The 18,786-nt window shown below is 56.2% G+C and overlaps 3 protein-coding genes across 4 annotated transcripts in view; 2 read left to right on the top strand and 1 right to left on the bottom strand.

The window, feature by feature from the left end:
* Positions 1-9,330, top strand: part of TP73 (tumor protein p73) — a 29,778-nt gene extending 20,448 nt beyond the window's left edge. For both annotated transcript variants that reach the window (XM_051786151.1, XM_051786152.1), the window contains exons 5-14: positions 2,136-2,322; positions 2,438-2,553; positions 3,063-3,172; positions 3,573-3,715; positions 4,039-4,127; positions 4,452-4,576; positions 4,732-4,886; positions 4,989-5,121; positions 5,892-5,985; positions 7,536-9,330. In XM_051786151.1, coding sequence (XP_051642111.1) covers positions 2,136-2,322; positions 2,438-2,553; positions 3,063-3,172; positions 3,573-3,715; positions 4,039-4,127; positions 4,452-4,576; positions 4,732-4,886; positions 4,989-5,121; positions 5,892-5,985; positions 7,536-7,856 — 1,473 coding nt within the window. In that variant the 3' untranslated portion in view covers positions 7,857-9,330. The remainder of the gene's footprint in view (positions 1-2,135; positions 2,323-2,437; positions 2,554-3,062; positions 3,173-3,572; positions 3,716-4,038; positions 4,128-4,451; positions 4,577-4,731; positions 4,887-4,988; positions 5,122-5,891; positions 5,986-7,535) is intronic.
* Positions 9,331-10,598: 1,268 nt separating this feature from the next.
* Positions 10,599-13,405, top strand: CCDC27 (coiled-coil domain containing 27). Its single transcript, XM_051786138.1, has 6 exons — positions 10,599-11,059; positions 11,733-11,863; positions 11,999-12,076; positions 12,338-12,550; positions 13,019-13,123; positions 13,247-13,405. Exons 1-6 carry the CDS (start codon positions 10,951-10,953, stop codon positions 13,403-13,405), a joined length of 795 nt encoding a protein of 264 aa, XP_051642098.1. The 5' UTR covers positions 10,599-10,950.
* Positions 13,406-13,735: 330 nt separating this feature from the next.
* On the bottom strand, positions 13,736-18,681 carry LRRC47 (leucine rich repeat containing 47). Its single transcript, XM_051786275.1, has 7 exons — positions 18,046-18,681; positions 17,519-17,965; positions 16,710-16,826; positions 16,285-16,400; positions 15,703-15,805; positions 15,251-15,340; positions 13,736-15,073 (listed from the first exon to the last, which is right to left on the bottom strand). The coding sequence occupies exons 1-7, from the start codon at positions 18,679-18,681 to the stop codon at positions 14,852-14,854; spliced, it is 1,731 nt and encodes a 576-aa protein (XP_051642235.1). The 3' UTR covers positions 13,736-14,851.
* Between the last annotated feature and the right edge of the window lie 105 nt (positions 18,682-18,786).

The following is an 18,786-nucleotide window of genomic DNA, read 5'->3' as shown; positions in this document are numbered from 1 at the left end:
TGAAGGCAATCCTGGAGCTGTTGGGACACGATAAGGTTATCAGTGGAGACATGCCTGCACCTTCCCCCCGCAGGGAATTGCTCTGCTATTTAACTGAGATTTATCCATGTCATAACATGGTATAACGAGAGAATTTGTTACCAAAGAACTTGCCATAATGCACCTCTGCTCTTCCAGAGCAGTTACAGTTCCCAGGCATGTTGAGGGCTGCCCGGGAATGCCTACATGAAAGGATCCTTTGACAGGAGTTGTCAGTACTTTAACACCTGGCAAGGGAGAGCCCCCTCCAAATAACCCTTGTTTTGCCACGGTGGCTCCTCAAACAGAGGGCATTAAACCCCATTGTGGTGGGCAAGTGGGTTCCATGGGCCACAGCCACGTGGGAGCTTCATCTCCAGCGGGGCAGGGGGAGTCACTGCATTCCCAGTGGAGCCCGTGGGCCTGATCCCTGCTGGGGATGTGGGATCAGAGCTGGGAGCTCACCTGGCCATGCAGTCAGCGTTATCCAGTGTCAGTGCAGAACTTGGGCAGTCCAGTAGCAGGTGGTGTTTCCAAGGTCTCCTCTCCTGCTGGGTGAGTCCATGTACCTCCACAAAGGAGGGTTAACTCTTGCTCCCTCCTGGTCACACCCTCCAGGGACCACAGCATCGTCCTGCTCTCCCCAGTGCTGAGCAGGCTCTAACCCCAGGACACCTCACTGTTGCACCTCCAGGACCTGGTACCTGCTGCCAGCCTGACCCAACACATCCCCACACTGCAGGAACTGCTGCTGCTGTTTGCCTTGGGAGAGCCTGTGCCTTTTATGCCTTCCCAGAACTCTCCTGGAGACCACCTCGACGAGACAAACCTGGAAATGGTTTATCTCCTTTGCCCCTGTCTCAGTCCCTGAGGTGGTGGGAGCACCTCACTCAGGCACAGGTGGCTCCAATCCTGCAGCCAGGGCAGCAGGGCAGGGAGACACAGATCCTTCCTACCTGATCCACAGCTGCACTGAAACACACTCATGGCCAGGAAAAGTGGGGACTGGGCCATTCATGTCAGCCCCTGAATCTGCTCCCAGACCCATTTGAGCAGCTGCTGAGCCCCCTGTTTTGGGCAGCCCGAGCTCAGGAATCCCCCTGCACCAGGAGAGCAGAGCAGAGCTGCAGCCTCGCTCCCCTCAGCACACCTGTATTTGGATGGCTCAGGACAAGCTTTAACATCCCCACAAATACTCTGCACGGTGGTATTTTTTTGGCAGCAGGCATTGTGTTGTGGGGATGAGATAAAATACCTTGAGCAGGAACATGCCCTGCCATGCAGGGACGGGTGCAGGGGTGGGCTCGTGTGTAGCAAACACATTCCTTGCGAGATGGAAAACAGCATGGCACGGCTCGGAGGGAAGGGAGTTGCACATCCCCACACCTGGGAGCCTGGGCAGTTCCTGGAAGGTGAAGGACATGTTCTCCTTCCCCAGCCCTGCTCTGGAGCAGCTCAAGCTGCAGCCCCAGGAGCTGCCCCCGTTCAAGGTCCTTGTGAGAGGAGTTTGCCACTGAGCAAACCCATCTGTGCCCTCACAGGGAGGAATTTGGTGGCCAGAAACTGTTTTCAATGCAGAGGTGGCTGCAGGTGCTGTCTCCAGCTGCCACAGAGCATCCTCCTCCCATGGCCACCCCGGGCAGTGGTCGTGTCCCCATCATGTCCCCACCATGTCCCCTCCACGAGCCACTGCTGCTGCAAAGGATCGAGCTGGGGTCAGGACAGATCTGTCTGTGCCAGAATTAAACTCCCAGGTCCTGTATAAGTAGCCATGACACTTTTAATGACATTAAGCACAATTTCCTCGGGCTGTGGTGTTCCCAGCTCTTGGTGCTCCCAGCTCTCCACTCAGCCACAAGCCTGGTGCGAGAACAGACTCAGGGAAGTGTTTCAGAATGGGCTGAATGATGCCTGAACGAGGTGGCTGTAACTGCTTCACGTGGAAAGTGGATACCACACAGTATGGGTGAAATGGGTCAGATTTCAGTATTTCCAGGGGAAAGGGAAGAGAAGGGAGCCCTGTGTTTACACCACAGCGGAGGAAGCCAAGGGTGGGCAGGGGAGCATCCGCTGTCCCCTCAGTGACGTTCTCCTGACGGGTGTCTCCTGTTTCCCAGTACTCCCCCCTGCTGAAGAAGCTCTACTGTCAGATCGCCAAGACATGCCCCATCCAGATCAAGGTGTCCACGCCGCCGCCCCCGGGCACCATCATCCGGGCCATGCCCGTGTACAAGAAGGCAGAGCACGTCACCGAGGTGGTGAAACGCTGCCCCAACCACGAGCTCGGCCGCGACTTCAACGACGGTGAGTTCCACCCTCCCCAGGCCCGGGAGCCACACACCCCCTGTGCCACGGCCCTCGTGGGCACAGGATGGGCATCCTGGGCAGCCACTTCTCTAACCAGAGGTTTGCCTTGCAGGCCAGTCAGCCCCTGCCAGCCACCTCATCCGGGTGGAAGGCAACAACCTCTCGCAGTACGTGGACGACCCGGTGACGGGCCGGCAGAGCGTGATGGTGCCCTACGAGCCCCCGCAGGTACCCGGCTGCTGGGGAGGGGGCAGGACCGGCCTCTGCCTCCGGACGGGCTCATGCCAGCACTGTGGGTGAACCCACGGGGACAGGGCTGCTTGGCAGGACACATGAGACCAGAGTGTCCCCTTGCCCTGGCACACCTTAAGGCCACCCCTGCTCTCCCCCCCACACCGGTGCAGCTGCATTCAGCATCTGCATCTCCCAGTCCTGTGAAGCATCCCAGAGCAGCCTGGGCCAGGGATGAGGGGAGCAAAGGGACACCCCCTCTAGTCCTGCTGGGTGGGACCCCACAGTCCTCGTACAGTCCCCTGTTCCAGCTGGGACCGTCCCCACACCCCCCTTCCCTGGTGCTGCCCTCCCAAGGTGCCAGCCCTGTACCCTGTGCCCCTCGTCTTCGCTCCCTGGGGGAGACAAGCCTGCTTCCCCCCCTCCAGTTCTTCACTCCCCAGAGTGTCCCTGCCTGCCTCCCCCCGTCACTCCCCGCTCAGCTCCTGCTCTCCCCTCCCGGGCAGGTGGGGACCGAGTTCACCACCATCCTGTACAACTTCATGTGCAACAGCAGCTGCGTGGGAGGGATGAACAGGAGGCCCATCCTCATCATCATCACCCTGGAGACGAGAGAGTGAGTGGCTGTGGGAGCAGGGGTGGGTGTCCCTCCTGCTGTGGGAGGGCTGGGGACCCTTGGGAAGGAACCCTCCCCTGCAGGGAGCACCCCCAGGGAAGGGGACGTGACAGCCCCAGCCCATGGCATGGGAATGTTCTCCTCTACCAGCCCAGAAAAGGCTGGCATGGAGGGACCAGGGACCCAGCCCTCAGTTGGCTTCTCCCCTGCAGCTGGAGCCTTCCTCTGCCCCAGGAGCTCCTCTTCCCCAGGAGCCCACTGCTGAGGGCCTCCATCCATCCCTGAGGATCCCTTCCCACAGAGGGATGGGAGGACACTGCTGGTCTGGTTTCTGAGCTGGACTGAGCCACAACCAACTTCCCAAGGGGAAACAGGGTCACTGATTGCTCTGTTCTCCCAGTGGCCAGGTCCTGGGCAGGAGATCCTTCGAGGGACGGATCTGTGCCTGCCCCGGCAGGGACCGGAAGGCCGACGAGGATCATTTCCGGGAGCAGCAGGCGCTGAACGAGAGCGCGGCCAAGAACGGCAACGCCAACAAGCGCAGTGAGTCCCTCGGGGCACCCCAAACCCCTGCACGCCTCAAGGCTGGGCTCCAATCCACACCCAGGCACGATGCTTTGACCTTTCTCCACTAAATCTCCAGTCTTATAAGTCGGACCCCTCCCCTCTCCCTGCAGAGCCCAAAGCTGCCCGTGCAGGGCTCTCATGGCCAGAAATATTTATTCATTATTGTTAATAACAAAGGGACACTCCAATGCCAAGCCCCGGGGGAATGGCTTTAGCATCCTGCATGGCTCGAGCCCGGTGCTCCCCACCATGCCCTGCCTCCCAGGACCCTGCCAACGCTCGTCCCCTCTCCCTTCCAGCCTTCAAGCAGAGCCCCCAGAGCATCCCAGCGCTGGGGACCGGCATCAAGAAACGGAGGCACGGGGAGGAGGAGATGTACTACGTGCCTGTAAGTGTGGGTGAGCTGCACAGGGTCAGAGCTCGGCTGGGGACAGTGGTGGCATTGTCCCCTCTGCCAGCAGCACCTTGGGGGGGATGTCAGGCAGGTCAGGGATGCACAGGCTCCCACAGGGCAGCAGAGCTGGGCAGAAACCCAGGAAACAGGAGCAAAAGCATCCATGGATGCATGTGTTCAAGGGATTGCTGGATCCTGAGCAGTCTCTGGCCACAGTGACAGTGCACTTTGCATTTCTGGGTGGAAAAAAGTGACCACGAGGAATTGGCCAGGTGAGACAGGGATACAGCAAAATCCTGGGCTTGTTCCCTCCTCCAGGTTCGGGGCCGGGAGAACTTTGAGATCCTGATGAAGATAAAGGAGAGCCTGGAGCTGGTGGAGCTGGTCCCGCAGCAGCTGGTCGATTCCTACCGGCAGCAGCAGCAGCAGCTCCTGCAGAGGCAGTAAGTCCTGCTGCAGCCCCTGAGACCCCACAGCCCCAGGGAGGGGCAGGGAGCCTCGGCAGGGAGGTCTGATGGGCTGGAGGGGAGCTGCAGGCTGCAGCAGGGCAGCTCCATCCCCCGGCCCAGGCTGAGCAGCATGTGCCCTCCCTGCACAGGAGCCAGCTGCAGACACCTTCCTCCTACGGACCCGTCCTCTCCCCCATGAACAAAGTCCACAGTGCAGGGATCAACAAGCTGCCCTCTGTGAACCAGCTGGTGGGGCAGCCAGCCCAGCACGGCCCTGGCACTGCACCCAGCCTGGGCCCCATGGGTACGTGCTCCCCTGGCCAGTCCCAGCACAGGGCTCTCCCTCCCAGGCAGGGGGGGATCACGGCAGGGGGTGTCTAACAGGTCTGTTTGTTGTCCCTGCCAGGACCTGGAATGCTGAACAGCCATCCCATGCAGCCCAACGGGGAGATGAACGGGGGCCACTCGTCCCAGTCCATGGTGTCGGGGTCCCACTGCACCCCCCCGCCGCCCTACAACCCCGACCCCAGCCTCGTCAGGTAGGGAGGGCACCCGGGGCCCTGCCTGTCTTGTCCTCTGCCATTCTTTGCTGTGTCCCTCGCTCTAACCTTCCCATCTGCTGGCAACTGGTCAACTGGCCACTGGCCCCAACTGAGAAATCACTGCTCCCAATCACACAGACTGTTCCTCTCAGCTCAGCAACCAAAGCCCAGCTACCGACCAGTCAGAAAGCCCCACTGCCCTCAGACACCCCCATGGGAACCCTTCCCTGATTAGTCAGAAATTAAATGCATCCAGACAAGGGTCTTGTCCTACATGTCCCATGGCACGTAGCCTTGTGAGCTTCCCCCTTCCCCTTCCTTCCAGCAATGCCTGGAAATGGGTCCTCGTGGACTGTTCCCATCAGGAATGCATTCACAGCTCTGCAGCTTTTTAATGTTTTGGTCTTTAAAAAGACCACAGATGTTTCTGCACCAGCATCCACTTGGGGCAGAGCCTGGCTGTGCTGCTCAGCCCAGGGCATGTCCTGACACCCCTCCCCAGTAGCTTGAGCTCCCTCACATTATTCTGAGTAAGTTCCTGAGCCAAAACCTCTGAAATCAGGAGAAAAACATGTGTAGCTTTAGGAATGAACATAATCCCACACTTCCCTTTGACCTCAGTGGCAGTGGAGGTCCCACCCGTGGAGCTCTCCGTGTCCCCCCACTCCTCCATGGCCTGACACAGTCTGTCCCACAGTGATGGTTTCCAGCACAGCTGTTGTTCATGAGAAGTTAATGCCACTTTATTTTCCAAACTTTTTCTGCAGTTTTTTAACAGGATTGGGGTGTCCAAACTGCATCGACTATTTCACCTCACAAGGGTTACAGAATATTTACCACCTGCAGAACTTATCCATAGAGGTAAATGCTTTGGGAAGATCTGTTCTTACCACTTGTTTCCAGCAGCTGTTGGTCTGAAAAGCAAAACCAAAAGTGTTTTAAGGGAAGGGAATCCTGTGCCCCAGCCCCTCACAGAAAATGTGTGCTCCCAGGATTGCTGCCTCCCACTCCAGCAGCCTCGCAGCATCTCAGGCCCTGATGAAAACCACAAATCCCAGCTAGTTCCTCAAGACTGTCAGAAGCAAGAGAGATTAAAGATCCCCAGGCCAGAGCTCAGGGAGATTTTTCCACCTAACACAGAAGACACATCTGAGGTGCTCAGTGGAACACCCCAAATCCCACAGAGCCAGCAGGGACACCCCACTGCAGCTCAGGGAGGTTTAATCTGATCTCACCTCTTCCCCTGTTAATCTTTAAGACAAAAGAGGCTGAAATAAGGGAGTTGAGCCCAGGGCATCTATAACAAGGGAAGCCAGGAATGAAATAGCCAAGATCAGGCAAAAGCTGGCAGGAAAAACACAGAGGGGATGCTGGAAGTACCTGTGTGTGCCCCAGAGCATTCAGGCTCTGCTGCTGCCACACAGTGGTGCCAGTACCTGGGTGGCACCAGAGCTGGGGCTTCCCCAGCCTGTCAGGGGAATGAGAAGAAGGAAAACAAATAATCCTAAACCCTTTGAGCCATGGCAAGCCCCATACATCCCAGAGTTGGTGTTTTGGCTGAGACAGAGCCCCTGCCCAACCCCATTTTGCCCCAGGCAGGTGTAGCAGCATCTCCACCTGGCAGCTACACCCGTGGGAGAGATGATGATTTGTCACTGGTAGCTGGGGCCAGTTGCGTAACCTGAGCCTGGTTTTGGACCATTTGCTGAACTAACTCTGTGACCATCTGTCAGCTGTCCAAGGAAATGTTTGGAATGGCCAAAACTCGTGTCAGGGCGCTGAGCTTTGTGTCCGAGTCGGCGTTTGTAGCTACTAATTGCATACTCACTGTCTGCTCCAGTAACGCTCCCGAGTCTCTGTGTTGGCACTAACGTGGATCCCTGGCAGGTCCCCGCTGTGCCCGTGCCCGTCCTGGCCCAGGGCCCCAGTGGGAGGTCACCCACCTCGCCCGGCTGTGTGAGCTCGGCCTGTGGTGCTGGGACAGCCCCTGTCACCACCCTGGTGTAGGGGGCAGGTGCTGCTCCAGCCTCCTGGGCCAGGGCTGGAGCAGAAGCCCAGGGGAACAGGCACAAGGATGCTTCACATGCTGCTCTGAACCTGTGTCTGAGGGCAATGGTCCCCTCCCTGTCCTTCCTCTCGTTTCCACATCAGTTTGATGTGAACCCCTCCCAAAACACATCTCTGACCTGCAACGCTGTGGCTGAGTAACTGGGTTACAAAAGAGGAATCACCTGGGGGATGATGCACCCACGGCCTTGCTGTTGTGACCCGGGGGAGGTCCAGCCCTGCCCCGTTGGGTGCTCAGGCCTCGAGCCCACGTGCCCCCAGAGCATGACCGGGGGGTGCAGGGCTGGGTCCCGCTGGTACAGCCCATCCCTGCCGGCTGTGCCTCAGCGCTGCTGTCCTTCCAGGATCTCGGAGCACTGAAGATCCCGGAGCAGTACAGGATGATCATCTGGCGGGGTCTGCAGGAGCTCAAGCAGAGCCACGACTACGGGGCCCAGCAGCTGATCCGCTCCAGCAGCAACGCCTCCACCATCTCCATCGGCAGCTCCGGGGAGCTGCAGCGGCAGCGGGTGATGGAGGCCGTGCACTTCCGCGTGCGCCACACCATCACCATCCCCAACCGCGGCACCGCCGACGACTGGGCCGACTTCGGCTTCGACCTCCCGGACTGCAAATCCCGCAAACAGTCCATAAAGGAGGAGTTCACGGAGGGAGAGATCAACTGAGCGGCTCCGGAGGCGGCAGCGAGAGACCAGGGGGGAGCCGAGCCCCCCACGAAATGTGTTTGCAGCCTCGGGCGCCTGGAGAAGGGTCATTTTGTTGTCCGAGGGGAACTGCGGGCCCTGAGCCGGGCGGGAGGCGCCTGCCCCGGGGAGGAAACTGCGGTGGCTTCGGCCGAGGTGAGGAGGAGGAGGAGGAAGAGGAGGAGGAGGAGGAGGGCAACCGAGCCAGCTCAGCAGCTGGAGTGGGATTTCCGCCTGCCCGTGGCACGGGAGGCATCGTCTGGTCTGTGTTTTCCTGGAGCATCCCTGCACCCCACAGACGTGGTGTAAGGACAGCACGTTTTCCCTGCTCACTGACCCTGTCTGTGTCCCCTGGGGTGTCCCAAACCCACAGGGCTTTGTCACTGCAGCACACACTCAGCCCTCACCTGTGCAGGCATCGTCAGGACTGGTGCGAAGCCACATCCTGCTTTCCCGACAGACTGCCAAACCCTACCCTCAGCCCTCTCTAGAGCTGGAAAGAACCTGTTTGTCTGTTCCTGATGTGCTCTTGTACCTAAATATTGGTGTATATAAACAGCAGCAAATGTACATACAGTAAACTCATTGTGCTGTAAGGAGAGAGAAAGATTTATTTTCATGTAAGCTATAAAAATTGATACTGACTCCTGAGACACCACAGTGTCAAGTAAATTAATTTCATGTTGTAGCATGTAAAAATGCAGAAAATCCTGTTTCCAGCCTTATCTATTTAAAATCCAATTTTTTCTCCTCTGAATCTTTCACGCAATTGCAGAGGAGGGAGAAAGCCAGTGATTGTCCTGGGAAGTCAGAGGTCTGGATTATCCCTCCCTGCTCTGTTGGAGAGTTTTGCAGACAGGTCAGACCTGGTGAGCCAGAATGCAGGCAGTGTAAATTCCATCCTGTCCTGGAGCACAGCAATGGTCTGGGTAACCAGTTCTGTTCTGTTCCTGGTCACTTTTCCCAGCTGTAATTTCTCCCTTGATTTGGGCTGGCAAAAAAACCTGCACAGAAAGCAAGGACACACAGAGTAGGTGTGTTCCCTCCCTGAATGCTAATTCCCTACACATCTGGGAAGGCAATGTCCCACAGCAGGTCTCAGAAAGGCCCAGGAAGTCACAGGAGCTCCTGCTGTGGGAGGAGCACAGGTGGACAGGGAGCTGCTGCATCTGCCCCCTCAGCCCTGGGTCACTCGAGATTTTGGGCAGGCTGAGGGAACCCACACGGAAACGATGCTCCTGGCACCTTCCCACTGCCTGTGGAGGCCTCCAAAGGCAGCCCTACACCTGCTTCCCACCTCCCCAGGCTGGGGAAGGGGCTGCAGACCCTTCCCGAAGCCCTGGACTCTCTAAGCAGGAACAAAACAAGAGCTCGAGCCCCACCTGTGACATTCAGGGCTCCCCTGGGATGCACCTTCTCCTGCAGGCAGGCAGTGTCTGTTCCCTCTCCAGGGGGAACACGGCTGTGAGTGCTGGAGCCCCGGGCCCAGGTCCCCTCTCCAGTGCCCTGTCCTGGTGTCCCACAGCAGCTCCAAGCCCTCAGCACGCAGGAGTGGCCTCCTCTCCCTCCTGTCCTTCCCACTCTCCGGAGATGGGTGAGCCACACGTGCAGAGTCACTGTCCCTGAGGCTATCCCACCCCTCATACCACAGGGATTGGGAACAGACTCCTTTGGGACTGGAACCCAACTCCCCTGGCTGTGGCTGATGTGTGAATGTGTGTCCCCAGGTAACAGCTCAATAAAGCACTTCAACGCTTTAAAGCTTCTGCAGCAACCATTCACATTTCCAGCATTAACAGGGGCTGTTCCCAGCAGTATTAATGGATCACTCCATGGCAGGAATGGTACTTTTTGTAATGTTACCTTTGGAAAATGTGTTATTTTTACAGCTGTGGTTTTTCTTTTGTGGTTTGTTGGTTGTTTTTTGTTTTGTTTGGGTTTGGGTTTTTTTTTTTGGTAACACAATAAAAGCACATGTGGGAATTGCTGCATCTGGCAATTAAAATTGTACAGAAAGTGCCCTCCTAACCCACATAAACCTTCACCTGTAGGACCTCAAAGGGCCTGAAGCTGCTGAAACCAAAAAGAAACCCACCTGTGAGTAATAAACTGCTACAGTGAGTACAGAGAGGCAAGAGGTGGCTTCTGGATATATAAAACTTTCTTTTTTTCTCAATAAATTACTAAAAAACAGCAAATGAGATGGATAACAAGCATTAAGACATCGCTTTTCTGAGTTTGAAAAATTACTGTTAAAAACAATTTCCCGAAGGAAATTAAGTTACAAATGTCACCACTACTTCCAGTTTTAGGAATGTATATTCCACAGGCAGGAACTGGAAACTGACGGAACTAAAGAGTCTTGCAAGAAGCATTGTTTATAAACCAACACTGTGAAACTGAAGAAGGCAAGAATGTTGTTGTGATACAATAAAAACACCATCAAAAAGCTTTCAAAACACATCAAGAACCGGCCTGTGAGAGCCACACGGGAACAGGCAGAGCCACCCACCTGCAGAGAGCTCCTCACGGTGACAAAGGTCCAAAGCTCCTGGAAAGCCCCCGGCTGGAGGCTCTGCCTTCTGCTGGGCTCTGCGCTCCAAAGGAACCCTGGAATCGCAGAACGGTGCGGGCTGGAAGGGACCTCAAAGCTCATCTCGTTCCAACCCGCAGGGAGGGGGGCGGGTGAGACAGGGATGGGCTGGGGGAGGCAGGGGAGGGTCGGGACAAGCCCGAGGGGTGCTCGGTGCGGCTCCGCTCCGTCTGTCCGTCTGTCCGTCTGTCCGCTCGCGGCCCGGCGCTCCCGCGGTCCCGGCGCAGCTCCGGCGCTCGGGATGCGCTCCCGGGATGCGCTCCCGGCGCACTCGCACGGGCAGGAGGGGCGGGACGGCGGCTCCAAGGCCGGGGAACGCGGCCCCGCAGCCCCGGAGCCGCTTCTCCCCCGCCCGGGGCCGGGCGGGCACTCGGAAGCGGAAAACACCGCCCGGCCCACGCCGTTGCCGGGCAGCGGCCCCGCTCCAAACCCGCTCCAAACCCGCTCCAAAGCCCGTCAGGACCTGCCGGGAGGCCCCGGGCGATGGACGGGGAAGCCGCTGCTGCCTCGCAGGGGTCAGAGCCCACCCAGACTCTGGACCGGCTCCGGGAGGAGCTGCGGAGAGCCAAGGATGACCACAACATGGCCACAGGTACCGGGGAAGGTGCCCAGAACAACCACCCCGTGCCCAGCTCATCGCGTGTCTCGGCTCCTCTGACCCTGAGAACATCGCAGGGTGTTGCTCACAGAGCGAGGCTGAAATTGCCACCTGTTTTGAAAACACTCCCTCTCTCCTCTCCAAGTGAAGAACATGAGAAACCCCAGCAGAGAGAGCCACTCATCCAGTTCCACCCCCCCTGCCATGGGCAGGGACACCTTCCACCAGCCCAGGTTGCTCCAAGCCCTGTCCAACCTGGCCTTGGACACTTCCAGGGATGGGGCAGCCACAGCTTCTCTGGGCAACCTGTGCCAGGGCCTGCCCACCCTCACAGGGAATAATTTTTTCCCAATATCTAATCTGAGCCTGCTCTCTGTCACTTTGAAGCCATTCACCCTTGTCCTGCCACTCCAGGCCCTTGTGAGTGGTCTCTCTACACCTTTCTTGTAGCTCCCTTCAGGTACTGGAAGGCCACGGTCACCCCAAAGCCTTTTCTTTTCCAGGCTGAACAAACCCACAAAGCACCACAAGCCACATTATCACCCAGTGTCACTGTGGCTGCAGCATTAATGTGGCCCACAGTGTCTACTCCCAGACCATGGCTTTGCTCATGTTCACCTAAGGAGGCACAGAGCTTTTGGCCTAACACAGCACTCCCACTCCACAGGTGCCATCTCTTCCTTGCAAAGACAACTGGAGATCCAAGAATCTGAGCTTCGGAGATTCAGATACGAGAACGAAATGCTTCAGAAGCAGCTCAGAGAGCGAGAAGAGCAGCTCCAAGCCATGTCTGACAAGGTACAGCCTGACTGGCCGTGGCTGGCAGGAGAGCTGGCAGCTGGGAATTTGGGATTTACGCAGCAGTTCCCTCTCTCATAGGCAGGAGGGGCACCTGTAACTGTGAAACGAAAGTGTAAAATATTCTGCCTTCAGTTTTGCAGCCTTACAGAGGAACAGAGGAAGGAAGAAGCAATAGTGATGATGGAGGAGGAGAACAACAGCCTTCGACAGGTGAATGTGGTGCAAAGCCACCAGAGAAAATTCTGGTATTTGCTGCTTCACTGGGCTTGTTTGGCATTTAATCCCTCTACTCAATCCAAGTAGTTTTAGAGGAAATGCCAAGTAATAAGTTACGGGATACTGGTGAGTTTGTTTGTCCATAGACTCTGCCCAGGAAATACCAGAAGCATTTGGACCAGATACTGGGAAGATGAGGCCAAACCTGCTCACTTTCTTCCCCACAGTAACAGCTGGATTTCTGCATCTGCTCAGGTTGTTACAGACCAGGAATCCCAGCTGGCTAAGCAGGAGGAGCAGATCAGTGAGTTAGAGGGGACAATCAGACGGCTCCGGATCGAGGTTGTGACCAGCCGCCGCCACGCCCAGGAGCAGAAACAGGCCCAGGAGGAGACCAAGAGCCAGGTTGAGGCACTGCAGCACAAGGAGGTGCAAACCAAAGTGGCACTGGAACGCATCAGCAGCAAGGTAAACACAGCCTCTTTCACCTCAGAGCCCTGCCTTCCTCTTGGGACACACCTGGGAATCGCAGTCCATTTGCTCCCCGGTTGTCCAGCAGGCAGCTCTTATACCACTTACAATGCCAACAGGCCTCAAACACCAGAAGCCCTTGAGAAACTAGAGCTCAGAACAGTCACATCACCAGATTTCTAACATCCTTCCAGACTCAAGGTAACAGGAACCACCTTAAAGCCACTTCCTGCAGGCAGACGTGCCTGATGCCTGGGGAGGGGCCGCAGCCCACCCAGACCCACACCGTGACCACAGCACTTGTGGAGAAACCCAGAACGCCCATAATTTCTCACCAACACTTTCCATCTCATCACTCACCAGTACTTTGCCCAGGCCTGACAGTGCAGTCTCTGTAAATCCATGCAAATGTCAAGGAATTATATATACAGACTAAATGCACCTGCTTTCCTCTGTTATCCCAAGTTTGACAGGTTAAGAAGCAAAATAATCCAGGCTGCGTTCAGTGTGGAGGGCCAGGACCCCCCCCACGCCGAGCTCACGGAGGAGCAGGTGCTGGAGGCACTGCAGGTATGTGGCTCTTCCAAACTCAGCTTCCAGCAGCCAGGAAGGGACTGCTGAGGTGAGAGAACACTTTGCAGCGCTGCTCTCCACCTCTGCATTCCCACTCCTTGACGTGCCCCTGATTTGCAGAGAATTGCTGACGAGCGGGTGGAGTTCTATCACATGCTGAAGCACAGAGACATCAAGGTGCCCCTGTACTACCCTGGCATGTACAGTTCATCACCTCCCAAGAGGACGAGTTCTACCCCCAAGAGGACGAGTTCTCCCCGAATGGAAAAGCTGCCCTGATGGCTGAGCCAGAAACCACCACCAACTTCAAGCTCTGGGTCCTTGGCTCTGAGCTGGTGACCTACAACAGATTAAACTCATTTTACTGAAATCAAGTTCTGCAGGAGTACCTGATTCAATTGTTTCGGCCCACTCAGAGCACAAGTCGCTGTGAGTCCTTGGTCTGTAGAAACTTGACTTCCCAGGGAAGCCCAAAGCACAAGCTCTGCTTGGCTACAAGCAGCTGGGAAGTGTGAAATTCCAGTTTTTGAAGTGCAAAACAGCTGCTTTGGGAAGTTTTTAAGTGAGGTGACTGAACATTCACCAGTGCCAAAATGAGTGACAGTGCCATGACTGCAAGTACTGTTTTATTTTTCCATTCCATATGCAAGTCCCAGCACAGGGTTGTATTTGACAGAGTATCAGTTCAGTTAGGGCTCCAAGAGTATCATTTTTAACAGAAAAGAGTCTGTCTGGAAGTCACCCTGGCTAAGGGAGAGCTGCAAGTTCACACCAGTGGTCACCTGGGTGTAGAGGTCACCCACAGACTGCCCAACTGAGAACTGCCCCAACTGCCTGTATTTTGGGAAGTGTCCCCAACACTCTCCATGTGGGGTGGAACAGAAAACCCCAGGAGGATCACTCTGGCACAAGTGTCTGTATTCTGGGGGGACAGGGAGCTTCAGCAGTGCCAGTGTGAGGCAGCAAGAGCCCTCTGAACAGACCTGAACCTCATCAGCATCAACAAAGGCCAGGCTCTACCACAGTAAATCACCAGCCACACAGACATTTCCACAGGGATGCAGGATGGCTCTGAAATACTCTGGGACACTGTTAGGCATTTCAAATGACCACTTAAAAATGGGAGCTCTGTTCATGCCTGAACACAGAAACTGTCACTTTAAAACTCATCCCACAAGTTCTGACAGCAATTAAATGTTTCTGACAGGAACTAAGTGTTCACAGTAACTCCAGATAAAACCAGAACTATGCAGAATGAGATGTCAGCAAAGTGGTTTGGCATTCTGATCCTGAATTGTGCCCAGCACAGGACCTCTGTTCCACACTGTCACCTGCTGCATTTCTCTGCTGCCAAAATAATGATCCAGACAAAACACACCAGGAAGAAAAAGGGATCTTGCAGAAAACTGTGGCTGCATTTGTTTTAAATATCATGACGGTTTTCTCCACAAGTTGCTGCATTCTGATGTCTGACACCTCCTCTGCCATAAGTCCACATTTGAAGATGCTGCTCTCTCTGCCCTGTCCCAACACCAATGTCTCTGCTAAGGCTGAAAGATTTCATTCTCTTTGCTGAAGCTCCTCAAACTCTGAAGCTGTTGCCTCCCCAGCAGGATGCTCTGCATCTTCTCTGTAGAAACCCAAACCTCCTCACTGTGTATGGGCTGTTGAACACGGGGAAAAACCAAAAAGCAAAGGGAGTCCTCTCCTCAGCTGGGACAGCTGCTAACGGATCACAGTCAGCAGAGAGGACACCGTGGCCAGGTCAGTTTTAGAAGGATAAAGTACTTTCAGGTTTCCATCCGTGTCCACCACTCGCACCTGCTCCAACACCAGAGGCAGGTTCCCGGGCTCCAAACTCCCTGGTCCACAGAGAGCATCCAGCTCGGTATCCGAGCCTGAGCCCTCCTTGTTCTCCAAGGTAAACCTGTTCAGTTCTGCAGTTTTCTGTTAAAGCAAAATACAGAGAACAAGATCAATTCTGTGGCACAGAATTAACAAGAGGGAATAACAATACTGCTGAAATACAAATCAACTTCTGTGTTCTTCTCCATGCACTTGAGCAATGACACATTTGGTAGGAGCCCACCAAGAAGAGACAGGATATTTTCCTGATCTCCCTACCAGGATGAGCGTGTCCATCACATCTTTGCAGATCTGTAAACTGGTATTGCTCGTCACCTCCAGGAACAGGTCACGGGTCTCTTTTCTAATCTGTAAGAGTTTCACAGTTAAAGCAAGTCAGGAGTCAGAGCATCTCACCCACAGCCCTCTGACACATTTCAAAACACAGAACTACAGGCTTTCACTTAATTTAACCAGGGGTTAAGCACTGCTGTTCTTTTACTCCTGCCCTTCCACAAAGCCTTTGCACAGGTAGGCTGGTGCCTTTGGAACAGATTTCCAGAGGTACAACTCTTAACTCCCAGATCCCTCTCAGTCTGACAGTTGAGCACACAAGACACAGGCTGTGAGGGTTTATATCTGGAACACAACTTGTGTGTGTCTTTGTGTTAACTCTCAGCAGAAGGAAACACTGTTTAATTGACTAATGTATTCCCATGAACAGAGAGTACCTTTGTTTTCTCACTATTGGTTATTGGTGGGAAGGAAATCACAGCGCCCTCAGCATCCACCAGGCACGGGTAGTTGTCTTTGCCATCCAGCAACTGCAGGTACCTGCCAAAAGAAACAGTGCAGCAAAAAGTGAGTGACAGAGAGCAGCTGGACACAATGGCAGAAAACAGTGACAAAAAGGAATTAGTGTGTGACCTCTGCACGAGCAGTGAACAGCACAGGGCAGAGCCACATGCTCATCTGCTCCTACCTGCAGATTTACCCCATCTCTGATTCACTTACTTTGCTGAATGTGCACCACATACACTTCGTTATTCTCTGCTTCCCTTCTATTTGCTGTTCTAAATAGATCTGTCACCTCTTGAATAACTCACATGACAATAATTTACTCTGGATGCAGACAGAAACACTGGAAGGGCACTGAGCATCCTCCCTTCCTTCCGGGTTACTCTTCATGCAAAAATTCACTTCAGTGCTTTTCACCTCAACTCCCAAGAGCTCGTGCTGGGTTTGTGAGCCACATCCCCAGTGCAGTCACCTAAATGTGTGTGAAGAAAACCACAAGTGACCAGGGTACTGACTTGTGCAGCCCAGAGACATTCTGACGCTTCTTCTGCTTCCGCTGCTCCTCAGTCTCCAAATGCAGCTGCCGGAGAAGGTCCTTTGCCTTGATCTCCTTCCGACCCAGGGGCACTATCTGCACCACACAAGAAAACAAACATTTGAATTCAAAACTCCTCTGAGCAAGTCAATAATTAAAACCATACTCCTGCATGTTGTCATTCCCCATGCCTTTTTCAGCCTGGAAATATACCTTCCACTTCTCAGAGTGCTGTGAGTTCAAAGCTTTGTGTAAGCCACAACACCCACTTGAAATACAGGCTCAGTCACTGGTACTAAACCTGGTACAGCAGGATAGCAAGAAAATCAGTAGAGCTTCTAGAGTGAAGTTTCAGGAATTAGTTTTCTAGGATTTGCAGAGTAAGAAACTACTGCCAAGCCCTACCTTCAGCTCGTCAGGAGGCTGAATGTCATAAGTCAGAGGAGCTTTGACCAGCTGCAAGTCGTGGGTGGCAATGGTGGCCACTGTGCGCCTCTCACAGATGTCCTCGTGCAGCTTAGTCTAAAACCAAATAAATCAAAAAGTGATTTATCCCTTCTGGGGTGCAGATTCTTCTATACTTAATGTCTGCAACACTACCAGTCAGGTGAGTATGAAACAGAGCCCTTCCCTTCCCCTGCAAGGTGCCTGTATCTGCACTGCAGCCCAAGCACAAAGGCAGAGAAGCCCAGCAGCATGTGAGACGTTTCACAACTGGGAAATCGAGTTTTAAGTCAGAAATCACAAATACTCTGTAACTCGAGGGCAGCTCCCACCTGCCACCTAAGGGACAGGTCTGTGGGTAGAACACCTCAGTCAGAAGGCTGGGTGTGCAACATGGTTTTAGCACAGATCAGGGAACCTGGAGCCAATCCAGGATACGTCTAACGTGGACACAGGTTTATTTTTAGCTCTCAACAGGTTCCACAGCACCGACAAGCTGCTGTCACAGACACAACACAAACGTGAGCGCATCCACTGCCCTCATGGCAACACCTGAGCTCTAACAGGTCCTTCCCAAAAACCAGTTCTGCTGATTCTGGACTCATGGGGCACATGCTGCTGGCATAGGCCACTCTGCACGGCCACCCCTGGACCCTCCCACCCTACAGTTCACAAACTCATCTGCTGGAAGAAGCCTAGAACAGTCTATTTCCAACTCTTGACAGCAACATTCCTGCTGCAAACAAGTACCACGACGGAGCAGCAGATACCTGCATTGACAGGAACCTCTTGAGAGCATTTCCCGGCTTTAGGTTCACTCCCTTCAGCACACAGCACACGATGAAGGGCCGAACATCTTTGACGCCCAGGCTCACTTTGACCACCAAGGGCGCCGGGTTCTCGGAGACGTGCAGAACCTTCACCAGCAGCCTGCTCGCCTCCTCCACCTCGTCCTGCTCCCCATCCCCACCGTCCTTCTTTTGCTGCTTCTCCCTCTTCTTCTTCCTGACCTCCTCCCTGGCACTCTCGGCCTTCCCCTTCCCGCGGCCCCCGGCCCGCAGGTACTCCAGGATGGCCTTCGTCTGGCACCCGTTGACCATCTTCTCCAGCCGCTTGTCCCTCAGCGGGTTGCCCCTGAAGTTGGCCTCCTTCAGCCGGGGGCAGTCGGCCAGCGCCGAGGGCAGCTCCCGCAGCTGGTTGTTGGCCACGTCCAGGCTCTGGAGGAGACAGAGAGGGACGGTCAGGGCTGGGTGATGGAGACCCGGGAGCGCGGAGGGAGCCCGGGGCCCGCTCCCACCTTGAGCGCCGGCAGCGCCGCGATGTCCGCGCCCAGCTCCGCCACCTCGTTGTCGGCCGCGTCCAGCCGGCTGAGCAGCGGGAAGGGCGCGCCGGGGCCCGCGGGGGGCAGGAGCCCCCCGGGCAGCGCCCGCAGGCGGTTCCCGGAGAGCAGCAGCTCCTGGAGCTGCGGGGCGGCGCGGGCGAGCCCCGGGCCGAGCTCCCGCAGCCGGTTCCCGCTCAGGTTGAGGCCGCGCAGCTGCGGGAACGCCGGGGCCGCGTCCCCCGCGCCGTCCCCGGCGCCGCCGAGCGCGGCCGGCAGCGCCTCCAGCCCGTTCCCGGACAGGTCGAGCAGGCGGAGCGCGGGCAGGGGCCCGCCCAGCCCCTCGCCCAGCCCGGCCGGGCCCAGCGCGTTCTGCCGCAGCACCAGCGTGTGCAGCGCGGGCAGCGCGGCCGCCACGCCCGGGCCGAGCTCCCGCAGGGCCGCGCAGCCGCTCAGCTCCAGCGACTGCAGCAGCGGCAGCGCCAGCAGCGCCGCCGGCAGCCGCCCCCCGCCCGCCGCCACCCGCTCGGCCACGGCCGCGCCCGGCAGGCACAGCTCCCGCCGCCGCTCCCGCGCCGCCGCCTCCAGCTCCGGCCACGGCCCCGCCGCCGCCATCGCGCCGCGCCCGCCCCGCTCCTCCGAGGGCCGCCCCGGGAGGGCCCCGCGCCCGCCCCGCTCCCGCCCCGGCGCGGCCCCGCCCGCCGCCCGCACCCCCGGCAG

Source organism: Manacus candei, unplaced genomic scaffold (assembly GCF_025592945.1).
Source record: "Manacus candei isolate 608988 ecotype Guabito, Panama unplaced genomic scaffold, ASM2559294v1 h1tg000022l, whole genome shotgun sequence".
NCBI classification, from domain to species: Eukaryota; Metazoa; Chordata; class Aves; order Passeriformes; family Pipridae; genus Manacus; species Manacus candei.
This window is presented reverse-complemented; position numbering and strand designations above follow the sequence as displayed.